The sequence below is a fragment of the Ctenopharyngodon idella genome, chromosome 17, assembly GCF_019924925.1.
Source record: "Ctenopharyngodon idella isolate HZGC_01 chromosome 17, HZGC01, whole genome shotgun sequence".
Classification (NCBI taxonomy): Eukaryota; Metazoa; Chordata; class Actinopteri; order Cypriniformes; family Xenocyprididae; genus Ctenopharyngodon; species Ctenopharyngodon idella.
Genome location: NC_067236.1, coordinates 1,447,989 through 1,461,690, shown reverse-complemented (window position 1 = coordinate 1,461,690; position 13,702 = coordinate 1,447,989). Strand labels below are relative to the sequence as shown.

The following is a 13,702-nucleotide window of genomic DNA, read 5'->3' as shown; positions in this document are numbered from 1 at the left end:
AACTACTGAGTTTTGATGAAGGATGGCAGACTGAATCCAGGCGATCAGTTACTGAGTGTGGATGGCAAAAGTCTTGTGGGAGTGTCACAAGAAAGGTGAAATAATCAGAATATTACATAATTATTTAGTGTTATTTAAGCCTCTTATGCATGTGTTAGGCATGACAAGAACTGATGCACATTTGGAATTGAAAAGTGATTAAATAATGATCCTTTTCAGGGCTGCAGAGATAATGATGCACACTGGATCAGTTGTAACACTGGAAATTCTCAAGTCAGCAGCTGTATATTATGGTTTTGAGGAGGTATTTACCCAGGCGCCACAAACAACATCTAAAGGTAGTAAATATTAAGCACATTTAATCATTATAATTATGCATGAACCATTTGAAACACTTAAATTAAAAATCAGGCAATTGTTTGTATAGTCAATATATAATCTATGGCTTTGAACATACGCGTGCTTGTTTCATATTTGTTAGATCATGATAATGGTGGACAGTCAAAGCAGAAGTCCAGTGTCTCTGATCTCTGTGACAGTGCTGAACCATCAGAGTCTGCTCCATCAAGACCACCAGAAACCTTTAGAAATCAGCACACAATCAGCAGAGCAAACACAAAACAAAACCAGAAATTGCTCAAGAAGAAACTGGAGTATCGTTCAAATCCCAACCTGACATGTGAGTGTTTATATTTTCACATCATTTTTTGTTTGTTTATTTGTTTGTTTTTGTGTTGTTAAGCTCTTTTTCTATTTCCGTCAGGTATGCCTGTTGATTCAGTTCCCCTTGAAAAGATAATGTTATCTTTCTCCTCTGACAATTTAATGGATTCTGTGAGTATCATTGATATTCTATTTAATATACTACTATAGTTTTTGTTAATATTTCGAATTCATTTTATTTTTATATTTTTTTGGTTTTAATTTTAAAGTTTTAGCCATTTGTTTTTTAAATGTCTGTAAAGTCTTTTTTTAAGTCCCCCTGCAGTCAACAATTTTATCTGTTAAAACTCATCTTTGATAATCAAAATGAAATTGTTTTTTGATGAAATTGAATGTTTTTTTCATGTGAAAATAATTTATTTACTTTAAAATAGTTTGAATGCAACTCTTTGCTTCCCCTTGCTTCATTTAGTATATGCAGATCCATTAATATGCAAATTAGTCCCCGCCTCCACCCAATCACACACGTTCGGACTACCTGATCCACTCAGTCAGCTGCAGTAAACGATTCACAATCGCAAGTGGAAATATTGGGTTAATTCAGCCATGTTTGAAACAGAAATTGATTGAGTAGAAGAAGAGGAAGAGCGAATTATACAGGGTCGTCTACAAGTCGATGTATCAGAATGGAATGCGTTCTCTTTCGAGGGAACTCACGCTGCGTCACATGTCGACACTTTGGGGAATGCCTTCGGCATGGAAGTGTCTGAAGCCCCTGTGAAACTAGTCCAATCTTGATTGCTGTTGCGTCATGACGGTGGATGGGCACCTTATGTCGTGGGGATCGCAAATGGAGCTGGTTGAGGTGCATTAGACCGCTGTGGCTCTTTTTCAGCTGTCATTGACCAGATCCAACGCTCCCGATCCCGACGCAGAAGCCCGCTTTGTGGCTTCTTCCGCCCGGGATGAGGGCTTGATGCTTGAGCTGTCTGCATCTGAGGATGTGGATGTACTCAGCATTGACGCGGGGGAAATGGAGGACTCACCACTCAATTTCCCCCTGCTTATGAGGAGCATGTGACTCAAGCTGTGGCAAAATTAAATATCGTGTGGCCAGTGTTGGGTGTAACGCGTTACTGTAATTAAATTACTTATCCACTGAAAAGGTAAAGTAAGGGATTACTGTTCATTTTTAGGTAATTTAATTACAGTTACTTATAATGTACTTGTATTGCATACTGTAAATTAGTTCAACAGTTCTGTATAAATCAATATTAAATTTAAAATCTAAATTTGTCGTCTAAAGGTAAAAGTGAACGTTGCCTCTTTAAAATCGTTAGCTGTAGTGCAGTTGCGCGTGAGTTCGCAACTTCGAACCAGTTGGATGCGTAGTCGCTGTCTGAAGATGTCGGCAGAAGCGAGTGGCTGTTTTGCAGAATGGAAATATTCCAATTTCTTCACTTTTTTGAGACAGGTAGGCAAGAACATTATGGTAAAATGTAAGCTATATATGTCCTAGGGAGAAAAAAATGTGCGCGCTCTCTGAGAGACGGTCTTCAGTCAGTGCACTCTCAGCCAATGCGCACACACATAGCCGCCTCTCGTGAGTGTCAGATTTTCGCAGTTTATTACACATAAACGTTCAAATACACACACATTTGTGTCAAAATGCCCATCTTGGAGTATATTCGCGTTGTTTATGTGAATGTGAACAGCATGTGTAACAGCATATTGTCTCCGTCCATTAGGTCTTAGTGACAGCAGCCTTTAAAACACGCTACTGTCTACTATTGGCTGTCTGTATTATAAATGATAATCAAACAACAAAAGAAAAGCTTTAATAAGGATTAATCCATATTTAATTTATACAGTTATAACTATGCAGAGTTATTTTATATTTGATTATTCAATTTCTGTGGTATTTTTACTTACTACTATTAGACTTACCAGGAAAAAAATATATAGCATTGTTTTATTTGTATTTTTATATATTTTTACCGTGGTATCGACTTTGGTATCGAGTATTGTGCACTTTTGGTGGTATTGGTACCGACTACTAGATTTTTAGTATAGTGACATCCCTATTTGTTACTAAAAAAAAATAAGTATTATAAAGTAAATAAAAGTATTATAGTATATGTTTTAATAAAGTTCAAATGTTTTAAAAAGCTATAAAAGGCTAAACTATTCCATGTTTGACTAAATTATTAAAAGAGTTTCCTTTCTATTGTCTATCCGGTCAAGGTTTATAGGGATTTTAAGAAGTAATTAGCAAGTTACTTATTGAGTAATTAAATTACTTTTCAGACAGAGTAATTAGAAAAGTATTTTAAATACAACATTGATGACGTAATTAGTAATTGATTGCTTTTTTGAAGTAACTTACCCAACACTGCGTGTGGCCCCGCAAGAAGCAGGAAGCGCAAAAGAAAAGTAAGCTGGATGAGCGCTTCCTGCAATCCAGAACACAGCCTGCACGTCGGTGCTTAACCATTCTTTCCCGATCTGCATAACGAGTTATGTAGATCATAAAAAAAAAAATTTCTTCTCTAGAATATCTAGCTCTATTGTAAATAATTACAGCGGCATACAGGGAGCTAAGGAGAATGGTTATGGGACGATGCAGCGAATTGAAGAGGCTTTGGCCAGCTACCTCTCACCCGACGCTTCCCACCAAACCCTGCCGCACTACACACTATACTGCACAATACATACCCTCCAATCCTAACCACCCTGCTCCGAGTCGGTCTCGAACCCCACCCAGTTCGCTGCTGGCCGGCGAGGCGAGTGCACTAACAATGACGCTAAACAACCTCCATTCCAGTGATATTCTTTTGAGCTCATTTGTATTGTCTCATCTTTCTTTCTGCAGGTTTTTTTTTTTTTTTTTCAAATCTCCCTCTTGCTCATTCTGTCTCCTCGACTGTTATATGCCTGATATGCTGATTGGTTACACATTTGTTGTTGGTGTCGGCCCGACTAACTTCCAAACAATGTTTTTGAAAAACTTCTTACCCCACCATTAAAATGCTTACAGAGCATTATACGAATGATAGGAAAAGCTCCACCCAACGTTTGTGACGGTAGATAACAGGCGATTTCAAACCGCATTTTTGAGACTGTCTTTGGTGCAAACTGAGACTCGCCCACCCCTATTTTCACCACGGTCTTTAGGTTTTATTTTTTAAAGATTTTTATATTTTATTTCAGTTAATGTTTATTTAATTTCAAATAATATATATATATATATATATATATATATATATAGATATATAGATATAGATATATAGATATATATATAGAGAGATTTTTTTTTAATGGATTTGGTGCCAGTTTGGTTTTAGTTAATGATAATATCCATGGTACAGATTTTTTGTTTTTGCTCTGTTGACCTCACTATCTTATCTTCTTTTCATATCGCTCCCAGGTGAAACCCAAAAACACTCTTTTAAGCACAGAAACTCATCACAGAGAATATCTGACCCTGCCAGCATCCAAACTGCACAGCAATAAAGTACCCAGAATCACAGAAAAACCTCAGCATATTTCTGCATTTTCCAGGGACCTGCAAAAGATCAACATTATGGTATTTGTGTGTTGCACTTTTATTGCCATGTTTGATATTTGTGCTTCTATAATCTTTGCATTAGAAGCAAAATCACTTTGCAGATAGAGGAGAGCAGGACTAGTTCTCTCTCTCTCTCTCTCTCTCTCTCTCTCTCACTCACTCACACACACACACAGACACACACACACACACACACACACACACACACACACACCATGTTTTATGGGGACTTTCCATAGACATAATGATATTTATTCTGTACAAACTGTATATTTTATCCCCTAACCCTACCCCTAAACCCACCCAGCAGACACATGTGCAAAACCAATCAAAGTGTAAGAACCAGGAATCTTTTTTAATAGTCGGTTGTCATAATATTTGACTATATACTTTAAATGAGGACATTTTGCCATTACAAGTATAGTTATGTGAGTATATAACTTTATAGTATACTTGACTTTAATCGTTTATATATATATATATATAAACAAATTCAAATTTTTGTTGCACCCACATTCACAAAGAATAACTTGCATCTCAGAAACAGGCACATTCTCAAGACAATCTTTGGAGTGTAGAAAAAGGACGCCCTCTAGTGGACAGATCAAGGTACTTGAAGAAACAGCAACAACTGAGCAAATGGAATAGCCTTACAACCATAAGCCCAATGGATTCCAGCTTGTCCAGCATGGGACACAAAAATGGACTCTGGAAGGTCCCAACAACTACCCAGTCCGTGCCGCTATCACAGCCGAAACGAATGGACGTCCCCTACTCTCCACAAGCTAACAGTCTTTTATTTAGTACATTCCGCCAGCCTGCGGAGAGCCAAATTATGTCTCCAGCACACCATCGGTATCAACATCAGAGCAATGTATCACCATCTCAAAGACCACAGCAGGTACTCAAGAAAAAAACAGTCATCTTCCACTCATCTGTGAAGACATCCCAGAATAACACATCCCCACAACGCTTAAGTGCTAATCTTGAGCAGAAAGTGGTCGACAAGACTAGTAAACTCCCTACTACAGACCTGCTGGAACAGGATGTGCAGCAGCTGCAGGCCAAAGTTCAGCGCACCCTAGAAGAGAGTGAACGTCTGCGTAGACTTTCTCTAGAGCTGCAGTTCCAGAAGAGACTAGAGGAGTACCAGCAGAATGGTGATGAAGATGAGGATGAGGATGATGAGAGCCATTCGGGGGCAGAACGGAAGTGGTTGCAGACAGTAAGTGATGTAGTGGTGAGTTTTCTTATTTGCACACTGACTGAAACATCACAAAAACAAAACAACTTAATTGTCAACGAAGGTTAAAATGTCTCTTTGACCACACCAGCAATGTAAAAACACATATCATGAAACAGGTATTAAGAACAACATACCATGTATACAGAGAGACGCTTAAACACTAAAACACATTTTATTAATGTCATTGTAGAGTAACTGTGAGATGAACTGTGAGAAGAATGCAACTGACCAGCAAAAGGAAGGCCACTTGTCTCAAGAGGACAGTTTGAAAGGTACTGGACCGTATTTTAGAATCGATCACTGATTGGTTTAGACTTGATAAATTTGTCTAACATTGATTTATGGAATTGCAGATGAAATCAAACATGAATATGTGGGATACGACAAGAAGTTCTCTTCTGGGTTAGTCTCAACTCTAAATTCATAATTTTTCACAGCAATTCTGCTCTTTAACTCTCAAAAATAGGGGAGAGTATCATTTTCATTGTTTACTTTAGGCAATATTTCTTTATTTTACTTTACTTTACTTTATTTTAATGGTAATTGAATGTCTTTTCAGTTCAATTTAACTCAGTAAAGCCTGACTAAGTAATAGTCAGAAAAATCTAACAGTTTGAAGTGGAACAGTTTATTGAACCTTTTTAGACAAAAATGCAATTGACGGAATTTCCCAGCAATCCATGTTTTCACGGTTATACGGTAGGGGGCGCTATTACGCATCTTCCGGAGAGTACTGAATATCCGGATATAAACTCAGGCGAAGAAGCAGCAGAACGCAAAGCTGCACGTTGTAGTCTTTGAAAAAAAAAAAAAAAAAAAACCGATTTTCTCAGCTTTTTGTTCTTTTTTTATTTTATTTATTTTTTTATTAAACTTACCCATATTCAATTGTTGATAAAAAGTGAATGAATGAATAAAATGTTTTTTTGTTTTTGTTAGTTTAAAAGCATAGGCTCTCTTCTCTCTTTTGGCATTTTGCATGTTCAGATATTCATACAACAAAATATTCTGGGGGCCATGAAAGTTTTGTGAAAATGATTAAAAATGCTGGTGGTGGCTAGCAACTTAAAAACGTTGGTGGGGAAAGAACTAAAAAGTTTGCTTTTTTTTTTGAGTAGGCTATCATATTTGACATCTTTTATGGCTCATATAGTTTGATATTGAGAATATGGAGCTCATACTTGAGGAAAAAACTATTATTTAAACTATTATTTATTATTTAGCTATTATTTATTTACTATTACTTAGAGGCCAAAACTGAGTAGAAATATGCCATTTGAAATGATCTTTAGGTCAAAAAGTAAGATGAAATTCTGATAGTTTGTAATGTAAATCATTGAGATCTTTATAAGAGTATAGCAGATACGAACATAAAATGCATATAAATATCAGTTGTCTGCCAATAATATGTCTTAGTAAGATTATATTTTAATGCTTAGTTTTATGATCAAAGCTCTGTAATGCAATGCAATACAAGGATGATTGAGACGAACAAATAAATATTCCTCAAAAGCCTGTTAGATCATATTTGATAATCACATTTTAACATGATTTTTCTAAAAACTGGTGCATAATCAAGTAAATCTTAGTTGCTTCAGTCCAGTAATGATTTTATAATTTTTTTTTTGTTTTAATCTGACATTTATGAAAATTATTCTGAGATCCCAGTTCAGTTATATCTTTATTATATCGCTGACTGTTTAATGTCTTAATGTTTTATTGTATCCAGGTTTTTTTTTTTTTTTTTTAGAAAACCCTGTAATATTTCAATGTAATCAGATGTTTCTTTTATACTCTTACAGTGACGACAAAAGCTTCAAAACACAGCGAGCCCCAGAGAATCTGACCTTTAAGGAGCGTCAGCGGCTGTTTTCTTTGGCAATGGTCACTACAAGTAAAGTCAAAGTGTCCTGATAAAAAGGCAACCCACCAAGATCATTTTGTAATAGAAATATCCTGTAGGAATGTATTAATAGTGGAAATAGCATAGTCATCAAAGTGATTTTAATGACAACTGCACTGCTTTTTCAGATGTATTTAGGTGATAGCAACCTGTACAGCCTGCCAAGATCTCCAAAAATAAATAAGTACACTGGAAATAAATAATTCTTTATTGCTTTATATAACATTGTGCGCAAGCATCTGCATCAAAAACATAAACATTTTTCTTAAAGTTTTCTTATTTTACACCTTATTTTGTTGATAAAACTGCACCACAATTTGTTCCTGCTCTCTTGTTTCAATTGACCCTCGGCGTATGGTTCTTATCTCATTAATGGCATCGATTCCACTGATTTTTCTGCTCTTCACCAGGTAGCAGGCGAGCATCGTCCCCGTCCGGCCAAAACCATGCAAACAGTGCACCGCAACAGCCTGCCAAAGTCCAGTAGACAAACACGGAGATGCTTAATAAATATTCGCAAAACACAGATGTGCATAAAAAACTGGCCTGTTTTACCTGTCCTCTCGCATTGGCCTCCTCCACTATGGACAAGAATCTCTTGATCTGATCAAATGTCGGGGCACAGAAGTCGTGAATCCTGATATGATGAAGGGTGAGGTCTGGACAGGTGTCGTGGTAAGGAGGTTTGCGCTCGCTCAGGGTCACTAGATGCTTGATGCCGTTGTTCAGCAGGAACTGATAGTGGGCTGTCATTCGTGGCATTGCCAGTCCTGCCACCTTACCAGGATCCACCCAGGAGAAGTTTGGAGGTTGTGCCGAAGCCATGGTTTTTTCTGTTGTGTTAGAAACACTAAAACATTGGTTACCACTAAACAAGGCCCACTGTTGCATATCTGCAAGATTGAGAAAAACCGTCTCATATTTACATATCTTTCTGCTAAAGTACAATAACAGAGTTATTAACTAAATCTAAAACAAATAAACAAACAAACAAAAAACACATAAAAATAATTAAATGTTAATTGACATAAAATAAAATATGAAGCTGATTGCCAAGGCAAGATTTTGCATTTTTGTGTAGTTTAACTTGAAGTACTAAATAAATAAAACTAGAGAAAAAAAAAAACGAATAAAATGACAAAAACAATAAAATTACTAAAATTAAAATAAAAACAGAAAATATACAATTAAAACCTAAATCCAAAAATATTAATTAAAACTATAAAGCCCAAAGTATACTTCACTCTTTACGCGTATGCGAGGAGTGCGCATGACGCGAATTTCGTCATCAGAAGAGTACTGTACGCGCAAAGTAAAAATTTAGCCCAAAGTATTTTTTTTTCGCGTACGCGCAACCTTGCAAAGTATCCACCTTATTCCTACGCCCCATGACGCTTTGCGCGAATTATGGGAGCAACTTTCGTTAAGCTGTAAACAGTCAGTGAAAGGCTCGCTCTATGAACGCAGTAATACGTTTTTGTTTAACACAGGGTACAATGAGATGACATTATTCTACTCACCCTTCAACCAACGAACATTAAAATGACATTTAATGTAAAAGCATCAACAAGGTACTTTCAACAGGCCATGAAAAAGCGCGATTCTTTCCACAGCAATGTGGAAAGAAACAACGGACGGTTTAAATATAACTATAGTGATATATATCTAAAAATGTTAATGAACTTCAGCATTGCGTGATACTATTTCAAAGTGATTTCCATAATTTTTACAGATAATAAATTGTATTTACCTGTGAAAACAAACCTGGAAAGAGCCGTGAAGCTTTGAGGAGAAAAACGAGAGATTCTTCGTGCATTCCAGTGAATTACATGGGATATAGCGTAAATTATATCGGGATTATAACAGACCACAAATGTGCAGTATATGTTGTCCTTTTTCGTACTATTACAGCGGTAGGCTATGCAAAGGGACAAAAGAAAATAATCACGAGGATAGAAAGCAGCAGCTGAAAAGAGCTCTTGCCATAGATATTCTTGTTATAACATGTTACGTTAAAATACCAAGCGTTACGTTATTCTCATGATGTCTGAAAATAAAACATGAAAGAAAAATTGACAGCTCATTCAGTCAAACTGACGGATAAGCTTTATTTGTAGGGCAACCTAATTATTTGAAACGATTCGTTTCAGTCTTTTTTAATGGAAGTTCCCCAAACCGGAAGTGCAACCCATAAGCAGTAGGCTAGTCAGGAATAAGGTGGATACTTCATTTGAATCATACGCATACACAGGCGTCCGACGCATGTGCAGTTTTGAGCAATCTCTTGCCACGAGTTACAACCCATGTAAATATCTGTATTCTTTCATGCTAGAGTTGTACAAATAAGGATACATTCTAATAGAGGTCGACCGATTTATCAGCACCGATAGTTGATTGGTGGAACAATCGGTTATCGGCAAAAATCCATACCGATAGTTTTTTCGGGCTGTGTCCGTTGCTGGAGCGGTTGAGAAGGATACACTGTCATGACACAGAACATGAGCGCTGAGAAGGGTCTGCTGACATTACACAGAACGAGAGCGGCCTCTAGAGGCGAAATAAAAACTATCACTGACGAGAGCGTTGTGTTGTTTATTTTAACACATGAGGCTGCACACGGCACGCGCTGACACATCAGATGCGCGTTTAAAACACAGACTGCGAAACGGTATGAATACAGAACACTACAGTACATGTTGTCATATCATTATAAATTAATTAATTTGTTTACTAGATGCTGCATTAGCAGAGAAAGAACAGTACGTTTGCTGTCAAGGCTGAGAATACGCTAACATTAGTAGTATGTCAAGCGGTTAAAAAGCTGACAAAAATCCGACCCAAATGTTTAATGTCGCATCTATTTGCATTAGTTTATATCCAGCTGGTTACTTTTATTAGCCGGCAAAGTTGCATATTAAAAGCTAGTGACGTGATTGCTTTCTCAACATTGATGTTCATGCAGTCGACAGAACCATAAACAAAAACAAATCAGAAACGCATTTCATCACTGCAATACATGTTTTGTTATTTTGATTAGATAATCAACAAGTGTTCTAAAATAGATGAAAATAAAGTGAGAGACTATACACGTAATATACATTCATGTAATTTTAATGCTCTGGCCTTTGCGTAGATATTTGAAGATGCCCATCTTTAAACATGACTGTTTAGATACGAAATGGCAACACTTTACAATAGGTTAATAAATACCATATAAGTATTGTTCATTGTTAGTTTGTTAATTTCAGCATTTACTAATACATTTTTAAATTGAGTTTTAATTTTTATTTTATCCGTTAACCATAGTTAATGCATTATGAACCAACATGAATGATCAAGGTACAATTGTATTGCTCAAATATTAATACACTGTAAAAACGTTGCATAATGCATATAGTTCATGTAAGCTAGCTAATACAGCCTTGTTAAAAATGGGACTTGCAAAGAGTTACCTAAATTTACGTACTTGTTTCTAGGATATAGCTAAAGAAACACACATTTGGCCTGTAATATTTTAATGTTTAAATATTTTCTGTAGAATTTGTTCTATAGAGAATTTTAATATATTTATATATTTATTTCATTTAGCACATTTTCAGCACTGTTTATTTTATTTTATTTTTGTAATAAAGTTTTAGTTTTAAAAACTATCGGTTGATTAATCGGTTATCGGCAAGTACGGCCCAACCTAGTTATTGGTATCGGTCAAATCCACTATCGGTCGACCTCAACTTTCTAACCTCTTCACACAATCTCTCATCTATGTAGACCTCCATTGTCACTGTAGCTTGTATGCTTTCCGGCAAAGCCACTGGAAGGCAAGCCTGCAACCTTTAGCCAAAAAAGTGCAACGGCTAATGCTAACGCACCGCCTCTGGCGGTACTCAGGGAAGGAGACCAGAGGCCGTTTTTTGAATAGATGTCAATGGATGAGAGGCTTCACTCTGCTGATTAAACAGCTTCTGTGGGGAAATAGCTAATCATTGAATTAATCAACAGCCTGTTTGCTAATCTTCAGCATGTTTTACACTAAACAATACTTTTGTTGGGAACTATATGTAGATTTAAGCTTGATAAAAGTGTATTTTTTCAAGAGAAGGCAGACTAGGGAATGTTGCGACTGATGTCACTGCCATATACAATCTCTGTTTCCGGTCTGTTCTGTTTATGCAGTTTTTCTTCGACTGCCGTGAATCGATGCCCCTAGGGCACGGTTGCCACCTTGTGGATAAACTGATTACTGCAAAAAATATTAAATGCGCACGTGCGACCTGCGCGTAAAAATAACTGGAAGCGAAAGACAACGGAAGCCAGACACATTGAAATTACAAATGACGCACCTGCTCTTGCCTGAAAAATAAGGTGGATACTGGATAGGTTAGTTGTCACAAGTTTGACATATGAGCAGCGAAATCTTGAACCTCCGGGAAATCACCCGTTTAAAAAAAATGAGGGGAGGGTCTGCTGGCTAAAAGAGAACATGACAGAGCTCGTAATAAAACCAGAATCAACGCTGTGTTTTCGGAGATGAGGAGAACTGATGGATTTGAAATGTTGTAAAAGTGACGCAGAAATGGTGTTTATTACTCAGTAGGCGAGTGATGTATTTTATTGAACAGAAAAATGGCCATGATATGTAGCTCATGATATGTAACAACCAAAACAATGTTCTTCCGCAAAATGCATGAAGTTTTGTTTTTGTTTTAACCGCTAGATAGTGTACCTTTAAACATAGTGCAATTTATAATGTAACCTTAAACTTAATAAATATTATTGTAATTTATAACGCAATATTACAGCCCAGCCTTACACTCAAATAATATTGTACCACAAAAAAATATTGCATTGCACATTGTATTGTATTTTACATCATAATATGTTCTTGGTCTACATTATATCACCTTCAGTGTAAATTAATCAAGTACTTTGATTGCAAACAGAAGTCATTTTCTACCTTGTTTAGTTCAGTGTTGACTCGTGGTCCATGTCACCAATAAATGAATCCCTTCTGGACACCCTGATAATCACACACTTCTCCTTTTCTCTAAATACACATGCATTGATCTATATATTATTTTAGCAAATAAAATGTCGGATCTTTAGAACTGAACACTACAGATCGGTACATGCTGTACAATCGGACTGTAACAGCTGTCGAGTTTGACCATTGGGTGGCACGTTACTAACTTATCACTATAGTCTGTGCTACATGCAGGTCTTTTCCTCTAGAGGGCGCTCAAAGGCCAAAAAGCCGTATCCCCCATTGAACCACATTGAGATCGGAGTAAGCGTTTGGTCTTACTGGAAACATTTATTTTTATTAAAAATTAAACATTTTAAGCATAACAACTGCAACTCTTTGTAGTTGATAAACAAACAAAATTTCGACATAGTAATCTCTGTAAAATTATTAAATTACGTACATTTTACGATAATCATAAACGACTGTGATTGGCCCATTTCGACGAGCGCTGAGAGAAGTAACAGTTACCACGTAAAGACCACTCTATGCGTTACCATTTGCATGCATACCTTTACCATTGATTGACCTGCACAAAAAACATATAGTGTTTGTCAGAAGTGGGAATCTAACCCACAGTTTCCCACCGTCATTTTTTCAGGCGTAAATAATTTTCCAGACCACGCATCAACGATTTCTATGGCTACTTAAGAAGCGGTCTGGAAAAGTACATATGCTTGAAAAACGACGATGGGAAACTTTAATAGTCAATTAATTAGAAGCAAACATCGACTGTTAAAATGGTACAATATTTATTTAGACTAAACGTACCTCACAACATCTTCATGTTGAGCTTTGCGTTTCGTGCCTTTTTTTTTAAACTAGCATATTTAGCCTTTAGCATGTCAGGATGGCCGAGCGGTCTAAGGCGCTGCGTTCAGGTCGCAGTCTCCCCTGGAGGCGTGGGTTCGAATCCCACTTCTGACAAACGATATGTTTTTGCAGGTAAATCAAAGGTAATTGTATGCATGCAAATGCAAATGCAGGTCAATCAGTGGTGAAGGTAAGACAATGATTTTGTTCAGGGGTTTTCAATCTTTTATATGCCATAGCATGCCCAAAATGTCATCATTGTGCAAGAGACCCCCATCCTAAACCCATTCAAAACTTTTTAGTTGCTTTTGTAAAGGCCCAATTTATTTTGTGGGAAAAAAAAAAAAAAGTCTAAATATTATTTGGAAAATATTTTCTTTCTATTACATCTATTACATAACTCAGTGTAGCACTGTACTGTTAGATTCATTATTTATTTATTTATTTACTTATTTTCTTATTTTTAATATATATTTTATTCTATGTAAT

At 36.5% G+C, this 13,702-nt stretch overlaps 2 protein-coding genes and 1 non-coding gene across 7 annotated transcripts; 2 read left to right on the top strand and 1 right to left on the bottom strand.

The window, feature by feature from the left end:
- Positions 1-94: 94 nt before the first annotated feature.
- LOC127498474 (afadin-like) lies at positions 95-7,428 on the top strand. Of its 4 annotated transcripts, XM_051867828.1 has the most exons (8): positions 95-338; positions 482-679; positions 764-834; positions 4,091-4,249; positions 4,773-5,471; positions 5,668-5,749; positions 5,831-5,879; positions 7,280-7,428. In XM_051867828.1, the coding sequence occupies exons 1-8, from the start codon at positions 206-208 to the stop codon at positions 7,389-7,391; spliced, it is 1,503 nt and encodes a 500-aa protein (XP_051723788.1). In that variant the 5' UTR covers positions 95-205; the 3' UTR covers positions 7,392-7,428. The 4 variants fall into 4 exon arrangements, with proteins under 4 accessions (XP_051723788.1, XP_051723789.1, XP_051723791.1 ...); XM_051867829.1 differs by lacking the exon at positions 95-338 and having other exon boundaries at positions 363-679; XM_051867831.1 differs by lacking the exons at positions 95-338; positions 482-679; positions 764-834 and having other exon boundaries at positions 4,056-4,249.
- Positions 7,429-7,570: 142 nt separating this feature from the next.
- Positions 7,571-12,553, bottom strand: dusp23b (dual specificity phosphatase 23b). Of its 2 annotated transcripts, none has more exons than XM_051867833.1 (3): positions 12,335-12,553; positions 7,936-8,213; positions 7,571-7,850 (listed from the first exon to the last, which is right to left on the bottom strand). In XM_051867833.1, exons 2-3 carry the CDS (start codon positions 8,203-8,205, stop codon positions 7,662-7,664), a joined length of 459 nt encoding a protein of 152 aa, XP_051723793.1. In that variant the 5' UTR covers positions 8,206-8,213; positions 12,335-12,553; the 3' UTR covers positions 7,571-7,661. The 2 variants fall into 2 exon arrangements, with proteins under 2 accessions (XP_051723793.1, XP_051723794.1); XM_051867834.1 differs by having other exon boundaries at positions 7,936-8,230; positions 12,335-12,532.
- Positions 12,554-13,244: 691 nt separating this feature from the next.
- trnal-cag (transfer RNA leucine (anticodon CAG)) lies at positions 13,245-13,327 on the top strand. Its single transcript has one exon. It is a non-coding gene; the product is annotated as a tRNA-Leu (tRNA).
- The last annotated feature ends 375 nt before the right edge of the window (positions 13,328-13,702 follow it).

What these genes read in the sequence shown, in the direction of transcription:
- LOC127498474 (XM_051867828.1), top strand. Translation starts at nt 206, where the DNA reads ATGATCCTTTTCAGGGCTGCAGAGATAATGATGCACACTGGATCAGTT. An exon ending in TTCAAATCCCAACCTGACAT is followed by an intron (nt 680 to 763) that starts GTGAGTGTTTAT and finishes TATTTCCGTCAG; the next exon opens with GTATGCCTGTTGATTCAGTT. An exon ending in TCAAGAGGACAGTTTGAAAG is followed by an intron (nt 5,750 to 5,830) that starts GTACTGGACCGT and finishes ATGGAATTGCAG; the next exon opens with ATGAAATCAAACATGAATAT.
- dusp23b (XM_051867833.1), bottom strand. Translation starts at nt 8,205, where the DNA reads ATGGCTTCGGCACAACCTCCAAACTTCTCCTGGGTGGATCCTGGTAAG. An exon ending in AGGCCAATGCGAGAGGACAG is followed by an intron (nt 7,851 to 7,935) that starts GTAAAACAGGCC and finishes GGACTTTGGCAG; the next exon opens with GCTGTTGCGGTGCACTGTTT.